The sequence below is a fragment of the Nesoenas mayeri genome, assembly GCF_963082525.1.
Source record: "Nesoenas mayeri genome assembly, chromosome: 26".
Lineage (NCBI taxonomy): Eukaryota > Metazoa > Chordata > Aves > Columbiformes > Columbidae > Nesoenas > Nesoenas mayeri.
The window spans coordinates 4,888,939-4,905,670 of NC_137552.1; the positions used below are offsets into that span (position 1 = coordinate 4,888,939).

A 16,732-nucleotide genomic window follows, 5' to 3' on the forward strand; every position below is an offset into this window, starting at 1 on the left:
GCAATAAGGATGCTGAATGGCTTTTGCTCACAGCCAGTCTTGTCTCCAAAGCTTGGACCATCTGCCCCTGCTTGTTGATGAGGAACCTGTTCCAGCGAGCTCGGTGCTGTGAGCAGCTTGGCTCCTCTTACCCTGAAAGGGCTTTCCAGTGACATCGAGCTCGTGTGCTCCGGCTCAGGCTCAAGCCGAGAACAACACATGGAGCTGTGGACCAGGGATGGGGATCCAGAGCCCAAGGGATGAGCTGCCCCACAGCATGTGGGGGTCCAAGGTTCTCCCCATTAATCCGTCCGAGCTGCAGTCAGAGCCACAATCAGGGAGTTGTTCTGGCTGGCGAAGGGAGGACAGACAGACAACAAATCAGTGCTTGCTTTACTCTAGACAAAAGAATACGTTTTGTGTCTGAGCAGAGCCAGACGGCCAAGCTATCACTAATTGCTTCAGCTCTATCTCCACAGCAAACTCCAGCCTTTGGAGTTTCCCACGTTATTTTTTCAGCGTCTGCCTTCCAGATAGCGAGCAGCTCCTGCGTTTCCTCATGTCTCATTCCGTCAGTGTGGAAATACGATCACACCCTGTCTGTTCATTCCTCTCCCCTCGCTGAGCACGGCAGAGCGGGCAGGGAGTTGCAAACATACTTTCCCATGCTGGCTGTGGGCAGCAAGCGGCAGCTCTCACACTCATTCCGTGCCCACACCTACTACAGTGACTCCAGCCCAGGTCTCCGAGCCACTGATGGGAACCTCGGCTTGGGGACACCCGTGACGCTGGCAGTGGGGTGAGGCAGATGCTCACATCAACCTGGAGACACTCGAACTCACAGAAGGGCAGGAATCACCTTTTTTTCTCCTGGCTTTGGGGTGCGGCCAGTTACACCAAAGGACCCCGGGTGGATGTGCCCAACCCTGTTGGTGACAGGGACTCCATCAGCCCTGTGACTCCTCTGTGGCATTGTCTGCTGGCACTTAGTGCCCTCCTGCTCCCAGGGCTTGTCCTGGCCACTGTGCGGCAAGGTCTGGTCGCCTTGTGCATATGGGGGGACAATAGGGGATGGCCCCTGGAGCCACTGATGCTGCTGGGAAGGGTCTGCCCAGCCATGAGATGCACCACGCTGCCCCAGAGCAGTCCCGGTACCCAGGCTGCGCCGTCACTTCCAACGCCGTTCTAATTACTCAACCGCTCATTAATCCACACTTGGCAGGCAGTTTTCTGAAGTCATTAACAAGACTGAAACAGTCCATACCTACCAGAGGTCCCCGGCCATAAATCTCCCCACATCCATCCCCATCTTCCCCCTGAGGACCAGAGCTTCCCCAGCCTCACCGCTCCCACCTTCAGCTCCGCCGGGACCCGCTAGGACCATGGTCCCTGCTTTGCGCATCTCTCGCACCGTGCCCTGCAGCTCTGCTGGCTCCAGTCCACAGCTCCACCTTGGAGTGCTAATGATTTTCTGTGCACGAGTTCAAAGAGACACGATGCAGCCGCCCATCAGCTGGGTGTCTGGCTGCGGCAATTACCTGCCTGGGCTTGGCACCGTGCTCGGCCCTGCGCTCTCGCCCAGAGTGCAGCTGATCCTCTTGATATGCAACAGTAATTATGAGCTACAGCTTTGGAATCAGCTCTTTTGCCTCTGTTATTATTTTTTTTTTTAAATCCAAATAACTGTGCTCAACCAGTCGCTGCAGGGCAGAGCAAACGCTTGTGATTCAACTTCATCCTTGTTTCAGTGCACCGTATCGTGCAGATGTGTGTCGGCACAGCCCGGTGCCGGTCTTGGGGGGCATCTTGTGGGATCCCGGTGGCCTCGGCAGCGCAAACTGGGGGGAGCTCCGGTGACCCCGGTGCACCAGGACTGGGGAGGAGGCACCAGGAGGGCCCCGCGCCGAACCGGGGAGGGCTGGAACTGCACGGGGCATGTGCTGGGACCGGGCTGGGGCTGCGATCGAGGACCTGCAGCGGGGGCTGGGCCGGGGACCCCCCCGGGACCCTCAGGGGCCCCCCGGGATCCGCCGGCTGGCGCTAGGACCGCGCAGCGGTGCCGGAGGGCGCACTCGCTGCGCACGGGCGCCCCCTGCTGGCGGCAGGAGGCGCGGCGGGGCGGGCCGGCGGGGGGTGCTGGGGGTTACTGAGGAGTGCAGGGGGGCGCTGGGGGTGCTGGGTGCTACTGAGAGGTGAAGGGGGACCCTGGGGGTGCTGGGTTGCTGGGATGTGCAGGGTGGGGGTGCAGGGGGTGCTCCACCGTGGGCAGCTGCCCCCTGCCTGCATCCTGCCCATGCCGTTCCCTGCAGAGGGTCCTGGGTCACACCGTGCACGGGGCGCACTGGCAGCACCCTGCAGAGAGGCAGGGCACGGACCGCCACCCCAGTGAGGCTGCAGGCACCCCAGGGCGCCAAACGCACCTCTCGGTGCTGGCCACAGCGTCCTGCCCTCGCTCTGCGCCCCAGCAGCGGTTCCTGCTCCTGGTGCACGCAGGTAGAGCCGCCACATCGCTGGGTCTGGCGCTGAGCCGGCGCCTGCGTCCTGCCTGGCAGAGCTGGGCCCTCACCCGTCTCGGGTGGAGAGGGGAGGAGGTGAGTGTGAGCAAGCGTGTAAGGGTGTGCACACGCGTGTGCATGCGCGCCTGTCCGTAGTTCTGACTCGTTGCCGCAGATGGCACCACTCGCTGCTCACCACGCCGAGAGCCTGACGGGAAATGTCCCCCTGGCACCGCAGCTGCAGCCCCTGCGCTGCGGCGAGGACACGGGCTTTGGGTGGCTGCTGTCGCTGCTCTGCTGCAGCCCACGGCCCTCGCCCAGACGCCTCTGATTGAGCCCCGATTGCACAGCACAAGCATGCAGAGCCCTGGCTGTGGTGTGCAGGGGCAGCCCAGGGCTCCTGCCTAAGTGGAGCCCCTCTGGGGGTCCCCTTTGCGTGCTCACCCCAAGCCCCTGACCCTGAGCCCCATTCCAGGGCCCTGAGGCAACCTCACCTAACATGCTGCTCTGGCTCTGGCTGTATGGGCCTCCCCTGAGACAAACCCATGCAATGGCCCTTTTTTTCGTAGCCCCACAAGCTGAGCTCCTTTGGCTTACACCTGCCAGAATGATGTCCAGTGGCAGCATCCTGGGGTTGGTGTCTGCAGAGCTGCTGAGGGTGAGAGCTGCCTGGGGCCAGGCTGCAGCCCAGTCTGCGTCCTGCATGGCCAGACCTGTCCCACAGACCCATGGACGTGCGTTTCTCCTGGCTCTGCTCAGACGCAGGACCAGGACGCTGCCCGCTCCAGCATGGAGACAGCTCTGCCCCCCGGGTGAGGGCAGGGAGGGCAGCGCTCGGGTGTTCGGTCACCCCATGGGACGTCCAGGCTGCAGGACATGGGGCTCCGTGCCTGCACCGCCCAGACCCCCGCACTCCCCTCCGCGCCGCCCGTGAGTCAGCGGGCGCGTTCCTGGGGCAGGAGGGGACATGTGCGCTGCAGGGACGGGCGATTGCGTCACCCCCTCTCGCTCCCACGCCTGGGGCTGGGGCGGCCCAGCTCCAAGCTGAAACTTGCCTGAGTAATTACAGGGGAGACGAGACCTTCAGAGGATTTACATTCCTCCCAAGCCACACCTGGGAAAGAACTTTCCCCATCAGCCAGTTCCTGAGAAATAACTTTCCACCCGCACGGCCCAGCCCAGGGAGCCCAGTGGGCTCAGGGGGGTCCCGTCAGCCCCGTCTTGGGTTGGTGGTGGGTGCTGCAGACAGCCCTGTCCCCCTCCTGCTGCCCCCAGGGCTCCCGCAGGCTCCTGGGAGGGCTGGTGCCTCGGTTCCCTGTGCCGGGTGCAGGGCAGCTCAGTGTCCCGACACAGCTGGGGTCGGACTGCTTGTCCCCGAGGGGTCTTGGTGACTGGAAGCTGGGGGGGTTGCACAGGCGTCCCCAAGAGACTGGAGCCTCACGAGTGCCCAGCCAGGCCCTTCACCTTCGTTTCAGCTGGGAACGGTGACTGCTCAGGATGGGGCTTGGACACAGGGCTGTTGTGAGGGACAGGGGACTCGTGGGACTCGCTGGGGCCATTTCTGCTCAGGGCATTTCTGTCCCCTTCTGCCCGCAGCCAGCGTTCCCCAAATCACAGACAGGGAGCCATCAAGCCCCTTCAAATATATGCTAAACCAGTGGGGACAGACCCGAGTCCCTTTCCCTGTCCCCATGAACACAGGCAAATGCAGGCAGGTGGTTCTCAGGGCCAGGTTCATCGCACAGCCCTCGCCGGAGCTGCCTGCTTCATTCTCCTCCAGCCACCGCTGTGTTTCCCACCCTGTGCTGGTGACCCAGCACTGAGGCCACCGTGGGATTGCTGGGACACCAGGACCGCTGTCCTGCTGCTGGCTCTGCCCGGTGTGCACCGCAGCAGCCTGGGCTGAGCACCAGCAAAAGCTGTCGCAGGAATGTGTGTGTTACTCTGCACCCACCGCTCCACGGCTCGTTGGCAAGACCACGGACGTGGTTCACACCAGCCAGGCCAGCGCGGCACATGGTGCAGAGCCGGCACCGCCAGCCCTTGGCATCCTGCAGGCTCCATGCACACCGTGCACAGCATGTGGGTCCCATGGATTTGGGCTGCCCCGTGCTCAGACCACGGTTCCCCACCTGTGTCCCCTTCCCGTGTCCGTCTGTCTGCAGACATGGCACTGGGACCCCAACAACCAACCCTGCCAGGGTTTGGAGCATCAGCTCTGCGGGGTCCCAGGGCTGTTGGCCACAGACCAGCCGGGGGTTACTGAGGCCATTTTGGCCTCCACCACCTCCTGGGAGCTGCTGGGAACGCCTGGTGCCAACACAGCACTAAGTCCAAGGTGTTTTGCAAGCAGGAGGGTGCGGGTCGTTTCCTTATTAGGCTTCGCAGTGGCGAGCGGACGGTGGGGCGGCACACCCGGCTGGCAACGCCGGCGAGGGCGGCGGCGCTGAGCCGGGAGATGGGAACGCGCGGGCAGGTCCCCGCCTCGCTAATCACGCCTGGGCGTGGGGACAAGCCGCGGCAGGGACGCAGCCATGTCAGCCGAAACAACAGCGGGCTGACGCACCTGCACAATTACCCCATCGCGCCATGGCCCTGCGGGGTCTCCTGCCCCCAGGGCTGCGTACTGGGGCCGCGGGGCAGCCCCCATGCCTTGGGTTGTGTTTGCTTCCAGTGACGCTGATGGGTTCAGAACCCCCCCCGCAGGTGGGGAAGGTTGGGAGGGGGGTTTGCTCGTGGTTAAGCAGCAAAGACTGACATTCAGCCAGAGCGGGTCCTGGAGCGGGAGGGTGATGGTCTGGGGAACCAGGCAGTGTCTGCACCTCCGACCGCAGCCCGCACCGCTCACTGGGGTGAGCGGGGGGATTTGGGGTCCCTGGGGTGGGCACATCCCTGGTGTCATCTCTGGGGCGCTGCTGCTGCTGGGGGAGGCCCAGCAGGTCTGCAGGCAGATGGGTGCTTGTCTCCCTGATGTCTTGTGATCAGAAGAAGGAAAAGAAGGGGCTATGACCAGGGTGTTTTCCAGCTGAAACCCCCAGATGCAGCCTGCCCAGGTTTCCCGGACCCCTATAAAAGGGGAGATAAGGGGTCTGAGCAGCTCTGTGCTGCCTGGCACCATGGGACACGCTAAACCCGCTGCTCCGGCACCCCTGGGTGCCAGGGGAGCCCTGGACAGTGCAAGTAGCCACAGGAGGGCCAGGCAGCTGCAGGACACGGCAGCAACATGAGCTGTGGCTCCAGGCTTTGCAGCCACGATACCACACAGGACCTCAGCTACCCCAGGGCCTGGGGTCCCCACAAGTGTCCCTCTGCCACTGCAGCCTGTGCTCTCTGCAGCCCGGCTGTGTCCACAAAGCTCCAGCGTGTCCCCGTTCGGGGCTGAGCACCAGGAGCACCCAGGGCGCCGGGACCCCAAAGCGTGGCCGGCCCAGTTAAGCAGAGCGGTTGCCGCGGCCAGGTGTTTTGTAAGAGGCAAACCTCCGTCGTGCCAGGACGGGCGAGCAGCGAGGAGGGCTGGCGGGTGGCCAGTGTTTGGCCCTCGGGGAGTTGCAGCGTAGGCAGGATGAGCGTGCGTGGCCGTGGGGCAGGGAAGGGGCAGGGCTGCGGCTGGAGGAACGTGGAGACGTGCTCACACCCTGCGAACGTTTTGCCTCGTAAGTGAAATAGGAACTGGAGCGAGGCAGATGCTGACCAAGGTGTTTGGCCTTACCTGCCCCGTCTCTCTACTCAAGTCAGCAGAGCAGGGACAGACAAGTGCTCGCCATTTCTGGTCCTGTCACCCCAAAAAGCTCCTGTCCCTTTACCGCTGGGTCAGCAAGAGGTGGATTCACGCAGTGTCCTCTCCCTGTCCCACCAGCCTGAGCTGTTTGTTGGTTCCTCCCTTTGCAGGAGCAGGAGGTGAGCCCAGCCTGGGCTGAGGTGCATGGGGCAGTGCAAAGCAGGCAGCAATGCACCCAGGGGGGTGGAACTGCTCCCCTTGTGGGCTTTGGAGCCCCCCCAAACACACAGGGAGAGCTGCCCAGACCCGTTCTTCCCCCCAGCCCTTGCCATGCGGTAACTGGGGACTCATCCCTGTGGTGTGAGACGACATTGGCAGCACAGGGCTGTGTGTGACCACACCTGGAATCTTGTGTCCAGCTGTGGCCCCTCAGTTCCAGCAGGACAGGGAACTGCTGCAGAGAGTCCAGCGCAGCCACCAAGATGCTGCAGGGAGTGGAGCATCTCCCGGGTGAGGAAAGGCTGAGGGAGCTGGGGCTCTGGAGCTGGACAAGAGGACACTGAGGGGGGACCCATTAATGGGGATCAATATGGAAAGGGGCAGTGTCAGGAGGATGGAGCCAGGCTCTGCTGGTGACAACCAGGGACAGGACAAGGGGCAATGGGTGCAAACTGGAACACAGGAGGTTCCACTTAAGTTTGAGAAGAAACTTCCTAGTGAGGGTGTCAGAGCCTGGCCCAGGCTGCCCAGGGGGGTTGTGGAGTCTCCTTCTCTGCAGACATTCCAACCCGCCTGGACACCTTCCTGTGTAACCTCATCTGGATGTTCCTGCTCCATGTGGGGATTGCACTGGATGAGCTTTCCAGGTCCCTTCCAACCCCTGACATTCTGCGATTCTGTGGGGGCACCCGGAGGAGGGTTTCACTGCCCTTCCCAGTGAATTTGGGGTTTCCCAATATTGGGGCGCCCAGCATGGCAGAAAAGGGCCCAGATTGGGCTGTCGTGTGTCCACCCACACACCAGAAGCCCAGCTCAGCAGGGCCCTGCTTGGCCCTTCCCAGGGTCTCTCCGTGGCTCAGATCCCTCCCTGGCAGGGAGCAGAGCTTGGTGAAACCGCCTGGCTTAACCAGAACAGGCGAAGGCGGGAGCAGCGGGCTGCAAGGCTGGACTCCCCCATTGCCCCCAGCCAGCGGGATGGAGGGAGGCAGAGCTGGACCCATGCAGGGCAGACGCAATGGGAGATGTTACATCCCGACTGGACCCATGTCCCTGGCTGGACCCCTGTGTCCCCGCTGTTCCCCTGCCACGCTGGCCAGCCCCCCTGCAGCCCAGCGAGGGAGCAAAACCCAGCACCTTTGCCCCTTCCCGTGGCACCTGGACCCATCTCCGTCCCGGCAGCTTGGCCCAGGGGTGATAAACTGCAGAAAAGCAGGACGTGCCTGGCAAGAGCGGGTTTGCTGGCGTGTGCAAACAGGCCGTGCCGGGGCCGACACGCAGAACTGCCGTGTGGGGCAATCCCCCCCCGGCACGGCCAATGCCGAGGCTGTGAGTCAGCCCGGTGCTGGCTGTGCCTGGTGCCGGCAGCGCCGCGCTCCCATCCTGCATCGAGAGAGACTGAATGCACAAACCTGCCCCAGTTCTCTGTGGTGGCTCCTCAAGCTGCCCTCACCGCTGCTCCGGGCCCTTCTGCTGCAGAAAACCCTTCAGACTAAGTGTCCCATCACTAAGTGTCATGGAGCAGCATGGGGGACACAGAGATGTCTGTCGGGACAGTGTGGCACATGTTCGGGGGTCACCGTGTCCCAGAGGAGTGGCTCTGCTCCCCACCAGACACCCGCAGAGCCGTGGGGGACCCTGGGGAGCGCTGGTGGGGTCTGTGCTGCCCAAATCTGTGCAAACCTCCCACTGCCCCATGGGCAAAGCAAAGCTGGGCAGAGCGGAACGGGCTGCTGGTGCGTGGGGAGCTGCTCCCACCCTTCGCAGTCCCTGCGATCGCTGCTCCTGTGTCAGGTTTTCTCCAGGATGGTGCCCTGGACACAGGACCTGGATGGGGCTGCAGCGGTTCCTTCTCTGCAGGGAACACATTTGGGACACTGGGATCTTCCCAGCTGGGAGAAGCTGCGTCACCCCCATTTTTTGTGCACAATCGCAGGCAGGGAGAGGCTGAGCTGGGCTGTGAGCCAGGCTTGTGCCTGCACACAAGCCTCAGCAGCTTGGCTGGGCTGAGCTTGGCTGGGCTGGGCTGAGCCGCGGTGCTTAGAGCTCTCCTGGCACCTCGCGGAGAGGAGAGGTTCCACAGCCAGCACTGGGGTAGGCAAAGGCTGAGCAGTGGAAGGAGGGTGAATAAACACCATAGAAAACAGGATCTGGGGTAAACCAGGAGCCAAAGTGGTGTCCGAGGGTCACAGGAATCGGGATGTGCCTGCAGATGACCCTTGTGTGTTGCAGGGGAGGGGGCTGCGCTGGGACACGCTGCAGCATTTGAAACGCTCCTGTGCACGTCTGTGTTACAGCATGTCCCAGTAGCACCTGACAGACAGACAGGTGCCACAGGAGCACCCGACAGATGGACACGTGTCACAGGAGCATCCCGCAGGCCACGGCATCCACCTCGTGTGGGCAGTGAGTGGTTCGCTCGCTCGTTAAATGAACGCTCCCAGGGTTTGGAAGCTTTGCGACGCGCGTTGCCAGGATCAGCTGTGTAAGGGAAGGAAATGTGGTCCTTGAGCAAACAGTCTGGGATTCCCGGCGCTGGCCCCATGACAGCCGGGCTCACCGGCCGTGCCGCGGCTCTTTCCAGGAGCAGGTTAATCACCGGGGCTGACGCCTGCCAGAGCCGCCTTCGCTCATTAATGGGATCAAACACTGAGCATCAGAAATCCGGCTCATCCTGAATCCCAGTCTGTGCCGTCACACAGAGGCTGGGGAAGGATGTCAGAGGAGAAAAGCTGGTTTCTAGGAATGTCCCAGCCTGGAGGGCAATTCTGAGCTGCAGGAGAAGCAGTAAAGCAAAATGCCAGGATGATTTCTTCCTTTCTGTTGCATTTCCCAGGTGTATCAGAGAGGCACTGAGACCTCCCCACTCAGAGCACGGGGTGAAATGGCTTTACCAGACCCAAAAATTAGACCTGCAGCAACCCCAGGCTGGTGCATGTGGGAGCCTGTTTGTGGGAGCCGAGATGAACGATCTGCACAATGTAATAAACCCATGACTCCCTGGGGTCAATATTCCCGTTCTGTCTGCAGCAATAACCCGCTCCCAGGGGGGTTACACTCTGGATCTATACGGCTTTCGACCCTATTAATAGTGTAGATTTACTGTTCTTCATATCTGGGGCTTCAGTGTATTTTTAGGACATCTTTGGGCTGGATGTGATGTTCACCCGCCAGCTCTGCGTTGTGCTGGGAGACGCTCATCAGTTTGCAAGGGGTTTTTAGCCAGATAGCAAACACCAGGAGAGCAATAAAGTGTCTTTCTTGAGCAGCTCATGCTGAACACAGAGAGCCAAGCCATGCAGAATGGGAGACAACGAGCCGACACCAGCCATGCAGGACAGCCAGCAAACAGGGAGCCTTCCCCCAAAACCCTGGGGTCTCATAGAGATGCTGGGCAGCCCTGCCCTTGCTATCGGTGCCTTTCCTCCTCGCAGGGACCCTCTGCGGTCCCCGTGTGCCACCGAGATGGTTTCCAGAAGCCACCAAAGCACAACCACAGGGCCACGTCTTTGACTGAGGGACGATGTGGCGGGTGTCACAAACCGCTCTGAGCCCTCTCTGCTCCTCCTGCCAAGCCCAAACCAAAGCCTGCAGCTCATGGGGCATTGTCACGGCCCCATGGGACTGTGCTGTGCACAGGGCCAGCGTTCAGACTGGGGAGATGGTTATTTGCCGGGATCTGAGCATAAAAAACCTGCAGCAACTCGGTGCTCCCCGCCAAGAGGCTCTTGCAAAGGAGATCAGCATTGCCACCTCGTGGGGAGCGCGACGAACGCCCGAAATCCAGCACCTCCAGGAGCAGGTAGGGACCGAGCACCCAATGGACAGAGCTGAGGAGGGTGCAGGGGGCTCAGCCAAAGCTGAGCAGGTGCCTGCTCCGAATCCAGCTCTGAAAATTGCCATTAACATTTCCCTGGTGGCGTTCAGCCCGTCGCCAGCGATGGCAATGACACCAATGGCACACACTCGCCACTTTTGGTGTTTCACCAACGACTCTGGGGGTCCAGTGGCGAGGGAAAAAACCCCGATGTGATATGGACACTGCGAATCTGCACTGAGGTTGATAAATTGACTCCCAGAGGCATCCTGGCTCAGCCGTGGGACCAGCCCGGCCACCAGAATGTACCATTGACTCTGTTCAAGTGTTTGGCGTTAAATACAATAAAGTCCCTTTGCTGTACTAAAGACTTTGAATGCAGAAAGGTGCACTGTAAATCTCAAATTACTTCAGATGCTTTAGAAACACCAGAGAGACACTGAAATACAGCAACACAAATGATCCCTTCTACCTAGTGCGAGATAGACAATTTGCCTTTATCTTAAATAAAACCCCCAAGAATGATGCAACACCTAAGCCATGTCATGGCTGCCAGGGCCCACAGATGGCAGCACACTCAGATGCCAATAACCTGTCAAAAATACGTAGCATTTCAGAGATGGCTCCCAAAGCTTGGCAGGAACACCTACACGGTGGGAGCAGGAGATCTGAACGGAGCCGACAGGCTCCGAGATGAACGATCTGCAGCCCAATACACAATGAAATAAACCCATGACTCCTTGGGGACAATATTCCCGTTCCGTTTGCAGCAACAACCCGCTCCCAGGGGGTTTACGCTCTGGATCTATACGGCTTTCAACCCTATTAATAGTGTAGATTTACTGTTCTTCATATCTGGGGCTTCAGTGTATTTTTAGGACATGTTTGGGCTGGATGTGATGTTCACCCGCCAGCTCTGCGTTGTGCTGGGAGATGCTCGTCAGTTTGCAAGGGGTTTTTAGCCAGATAGCAAACACCAGGAGAGCAATAAAGTGTCTTTCTTGAGCAGCTCATGCTGAACACAGAGAACCAGGCCATGCAGAATGGGAGACAACGAGCCGACACAATGCAGGACAGCCAGCAAACAGGGACCGAGCGAGGGGGGCTTGAGTTTGCCGAGGTCTGACTGTGTGAGTTGAAACGCAATAAGATTCACATATTTAAAGAGAGCAAAAAAAATAAGCAGCTTCATTTTCTGGCAGATTTGGGTGATACCTTGAGTGTTTGGCATCACAGAACGCCCAGGCCTTCCCTTGAGAACATTGTGTTCTGCAGCACCCGGGTGTCCTCAGAGCCTTGGAAAACGAGTTCAGAAGGCTGATTTCTATGTGCGTGTGGTGCTGCGTGTGCTTTGAACCGCTGTCAGCACCGTGACCAGCACACGGGCACGCTCTGCAGACCCAGAGCCTACGTTGGGTTGGAAGGGACCTTCAAAGCTCGTCTAACTCCCTCTAAGACTCCAGTCTGGGTCTGAGTCTGCTCAGGCTGGACCTTGTAGAGTCACCCCCAAAGCGCCGCGATGCTCGGGGTGGATCAACCGGCTCAGCGACCAAACGCGGCCTGACAGAGCCAAAGCGCGGCAGCGTCACCCCTGGGCTGTGCGTTTTGGGGGGATTACGGAGCATTTTGAGGCATTACTGTGCATTTTGGGGCATTACTGAGCGTTTCGGGGCGTTACTGTGTGTTTTGAGGCATTGCTGTGTGTTTTGGGGCATTACTGAGTGTTTTGAAACATAACTTGGGGCATTACTGTATGTTTTGGGGCCTTACAGTGCATTTTGAAACATAACCTGGGGCATTACTGTGCATTTTGGGGCAATACTGAGTGTTTTGGGGCATTACTGTGCACTTTGAAACACAGCTTGGGGCATTACTGTGTGTTTTGGGGCATTACCGTGCGTTTTGAAACATAACCTGGGGCATTACTGTGCATTTTAGGGCAATACTGAGTGTTTTGAGGCATTACTGTGCATTTTGAAACATAACTTGGGGCATTACTGTGCATTTTGGGGCAATACTGAGTGTTTTGGGGCATTACCGTGCATTTTGAAACATAACTTGGGGCATTACTGAGTGTTTTGAGGCATTACTGTGCATTTTGAAACATAACTTGGGGCATTACTGAGTGTTTTGGGGCATTACTGTGCATTTTGAAACATAACCTGGGGCATTACTGTGCATTTTGGGGCATTACCGTGTGTTTTGGTCACTGTGAGCCGAACTGCCCTGCCTGGCAGAGCCCAGACCCTCTCCCCAGGACACGGGCCGGCGACCAAACGCCTCCCACACCCAGGGGAGCCCCGTGGGTCCCGGTGATCCCTCCCACACCCTTCAGCCTTCGAGCAGCCTTCGCCTGTCGCTTGTCACACGCTCCGGGAACCAGGCCCCACGCCACGGTCGCCCTCCCCGTGCGCCGCAGCCCGGGTTGCCCGGGCCCAGCGGGCTGCTCTGGGGGCAGAGGCCGCGGGCGAGGCCGGCGGGACGGACCGGGAGCGGCGGGGCCGGGGCGGCCCCGAGGGGTCCCCGAGGCCCGGGCACAGCGCGGCCCCAGGCCCCGCCGGCCGCCCGCCGCACTGCGCATGCACCGCCCCGCGCGGGGCCGTCCCCCCCCAGGTTGGGCCTCCACCGCGCATGCGCCCCCGCCTCTCGCGCCAGCCGGGGCGCGGCCGCGCTCGTTCGTGCGGCGTGACGTCCCGCCCGGTGGCCAATCGCCGCTCTCGCTTCCCGTGCGTGCTTGCGTCACACGGAGGCGGTATATAAGCGGGCGGCGCCAGTCCCGCCCCCCTGATAGCGTCTCCAGCCGCCGCTGCGAGAGCATCACCCGCCCAGAGCCGCTCGCTCCGTCGCGTTCCGCAGCCTCCGCCGCCGCCTCCGCAGCCACCGCCGCCGCAGCCTCCGCCGAGGGAAGGGAAGCGTATCGTATGTCCGCTATCCAGAACCTCCAACCCTTCGGTGAGGCCCTTTGTGCGGCGGCCGGTTCGGGCCGGGGTGGGGGAGCGGCCTGGCGGCCCCGCCCTGGGGCAGCCCCGCCCCGTGGCGCAGTTGCTATTCCAGGGGCCGGTTGCGTCAGTCCCGCGGCGGGGAGGGGTGGGGCGGCGGGAAGGGGCGGATCGTGTTCGTGATGGTCGGGCTGGGCGGCCAATGGGGAGCCGGGCGGGGTGTGACGGGTGGGTTGCGCGGCCAATACGGAGCGGGGCGGCGTGTGACGGGCGCTTTCCGCAGACCCCTTTGCTGATGCAAGTAAGGGTGATGACCTGCTCCCCGCCGGCACTGAGGACTACATCCATATAAGGATCCAGCAGCGGAACGGCAGGAAGACCCTCACCACAGTCCAGGGCATCGCGGATGATTACGATAAAAAGAAACTGGTGAAAGCCTTTAAAAAGGTGGGTGCTGCGGGGAGGCCACTGGAGAAACCCGCGATGCTGGGGCGTGGATTCTCTGGGGGGCTGTGGCGGCACTTGGGAGCAGCGTTTGTGGTTTATGTCGTGCTAAAGGAGGCTTTATTCTTTGTTGTAGAAATTTGCCTGCAATGGTACTGTAATTGAACACCCTGAATATGGAGAAGTGATTCAGTTGCAAGGTGACCAGCGCAAGAACATATGCCAGTTCCTCGTGGAGGTAGGATTTCTTTCGGCTGCCACATGCGTTAGCTAATTTTCAAACTGAATGCAAGTCTCTGTTTTAATGAGCATGCAGGTTCTAATTTTCTTAGTGTTTAAAGAGCAGGCTGATGGAGGAGGCTCTGTCTGCTCTTCTTGAAAGTCTTGCTTGAGGCAAATACCATCCAGCAAGATTTTGAAGTTGCAATCTAATCTCTATTCCATACTTTAGGGGGGAGCAGAAGTTTGCCATGTCTGTGTGGCTGCTCACAGCGGCTTGTCTGCCTCCACATGCTGCAAAGTGCATTTTCTTTCTTGCAGATTGGACTGGCTAAAGACGACCAGCTGAAAGTCCATGGGTTTTAAGTGCCTGTGGCTCACTGAAGCTTTATGCAAGAAGATTTCCTTACCATGAAATTCCCACCTCTCCCTTGTCATAAGTTTAAAACCAGCCGGTTTGTGTAATGTAACGATCTTGGGTCCACTGTTCAGTCTGGACTAGTGTAATTCAGTAATGTAATAAACTGACACGAGCCCATGCTATCTCGTCTTGCTGTCCCTCATTTAACAGAGGTAAATCGGGCGTTTGGCGTGGTCCAGCCTGAAGCCAAAAGTAACCAGATGTTCCGAGTTAAGCCAAGGGACTGTCAGGCTGCCCGGATCGCTCCGCAGTCCAGCTGCTCTTCCAGCCCCGTGGATGGGAATTCTGGTGCTTCCTGTGGTCCCCGACAGAGCGAGGCACCGAGTGGGAGCTGTGACACCACCTGGGGCCATGGTGCCTTCTCTCTGGGCAGCTCCTGGTGGCAGAGGGACGTGGGGACGCGTGACTTTGAACAAGAAGAGTGACCGAAGAGGGACTTTGAGGCTGGATGTCGCAGTTCAGGCCTGGCAGGTGCTGGTACCACGTGAGCCCCGAGTTACCGGGCTGGTGTACCCAAAGGAACCGTTACCTGGGGTTAAACTTCTGACAAGGGATCAATTTTGGACTAATATAACCTATACCATTGTAGATAGAGCCGCAGAGCTTATGTGTCACTAGCAACCTGCCTAATGCCCTGTGAAGTAACAGATTTTTGGTTTCATTTTTAATGCTTAATGTATTTAAAGTCTTATTTAAATAAAAACGGTTTTCAAAAGCGTTTCCTTGGTGGATTCAATTGCATTTTAGAGCCGAAGCGTTTTGTGCTCTGTCACCAGTAACACTGGCTCAGCACTGCTGGTGCTGTTGGGTGAAACACCCTTTAGTGTTATGGGTACATCCAATGAATTAAATCTGGGCTGGGCTCTTTTTGGGGAGGTCACTCGCCCTGTGTTGTGGTAGGAGCACCGGGAGCTGCCTGGGTGACCACTCACACTTTTACCAGCTTTCTAAGAATTGAGTTTTGTTTGTTCACTCGCTGCCTGCAGTGATCCTGACTTTTCCCCCCCCTTTCCCACATGCTGCCGTGGAGCACTCGGGTCACTTTGCTGCCGTTTGCCTTCCTGCGAGACTTTGCTCTCGGAAACCAAACTGCTGCAATTAAGCCAAGAATTGAGTGCACAGATGCCCTTGTGCCCTTCCTGCGCCTTGGGGAGGGCGGCTGGGAGTTACCCCGGGACACAGCACGGTCCCCAGGTTGCTTCTGCTCCAAAAATGTCACGTCCCTGTCTGTGTTGGGACCTTTCTGAGCGCCCTGAGCCAGGACCCAATGCTGTGGGCACAAGGTCGTCCAGGTCAAGCCACAACCAGAGCTGGAGACACTGAGCAGTTGCAGGTCCGGCTCCAAACCTGCATCAAGAAAGGGCCAAGCCCGTTGAACCACTGCGTCTCCATCACCCTGACGGCTCATTTGCCCTGGATTGAGCCATTAAAAGCCAGAAATTGCAAAACAATTTGTTTGTTCCTTGTGAAAAAACCACTCTGCAGAGCGAGCGATCGATGGGGAGGTGCCGGGCGCCGCTGCCTTCCTGCCCATTCAAAGCCCATTTGTTTTGGGGCTGTTTGAGGAGCAGCGGGGTCATTCTCTGTGAGCACCGGGGCACCGGCTGGCGGTGAAGTGTCCCCAGGATGTCACTCACACCTGTTTTATTGAAGGAACGAGACAAATGTTCTCTGCAAATACAAGATGAGGGTAAATACGGGCAAGAGGAAGGATTGATGGTGAAGGAAAAGGTCGGTGGCAGCAGATGGGGATTGAGTGGGGGATGCTGTGCACGTCACCCGGGTGTTACTGGGTGTCCCCAGCTCCGGGGTCTGTCACCCCATGCATACGTGTAGTGACGGGGACAATGGCCACACAGTGTCAATAGCACCATGTGTGTCCATACCTCACACGTGTGTCTTTATATCCATATCCACATGTACGTACATATAGAGATACATATATATAGATAGATACAGATGATATAGATATAGATATAGATGATATAGATAGATATATAGAGACACACACAGAGGTATATAGATACATGTGCATATATTATACACATATATATGCATAATAGATACAGTGTACCTTTTATGTATCTGTCGTCTTGATTCATGTATATGTATATAGCTATGAGTGTATACATATATATACACATATAGACATACGTATACATATATATATTCATATGTATATATTTTTATATATATAAAATATATTTACATATATTTATATATATTTTTATATATTTATATATATTTATATAGGCACACCTGTGTGTGCATATATGTTTATGTGGCTGGAAACTCTATGGAACAATTGACCCCAGTGGTAAATATGTGTGTGTGTGTGTGAAACTGTGTGTATAAAACCTGAGTGTGACTGTGTGTGCACATATACACACATAAACTTGTATGTACATCTATAAACACACAGATATATGCCTGTATGTGGGAAACCATGGACACGCGCACCACTTGGTCTCCATCCATATGAAC

The 16,732-nt window shown here is 58.3% G+C and overlaps 1 protein-coding gene across 1 annotated transcript; it reads left to right on the top strand.

Moving 5' to 3' along the window:
• Nucleotides 1–12,999: 12,999 nt before the first annotated feature.
• EIF1 (eukaryotic translation initiation factor 1) lies at nucleotides 13,000–14,966 on the top strand. Its single transcript, XM_080359934.1, has 4 exons — nucleotides 13,000–13,177; nucleotides 13,448–13,611; nucleotides 13,745–13,846; nucleotides 14,149–14,966. Exons 1-4 carry the CDS (start codon nucleotides 13,147–13,149, stop codon nucleotides 14,191–14,193), a joined length of 342 nt encoding a protein of 113 aa, XP_080216060.1. The 5' UTR covers nucleotides 13,000–13,146; the 3' UTR covers nucleotides 14,194–14,966.
• Nucleotides 14,967–16,732: the final 1,766 nt, after the last annotated feature.

Excerpts from the sequence above, each read along its gene's own strand:
- EIF1 (XM_080359934.1), top strand. The coding sequence starts at position 13,147 with ATGTCCGCTATCCAGAACCTCCAACCCTTCG. Across the intron at positions 13,612-13,744 it reads TGGTGAAAGCCTTTAAAAAG|AAATTTGCCTGCAATGGTAC; the intron begins GTGGGTGCTGCG and ends TCTTTGTTGTAG. Across the intron at positions 13,847-14,148 it reads TATGCCAGTTCCTCGTGGAG|ATTGGACTGGCTAAAGACGA; the intron begins GTAGGATTTCTT and ends TCTTTCTTGCAG.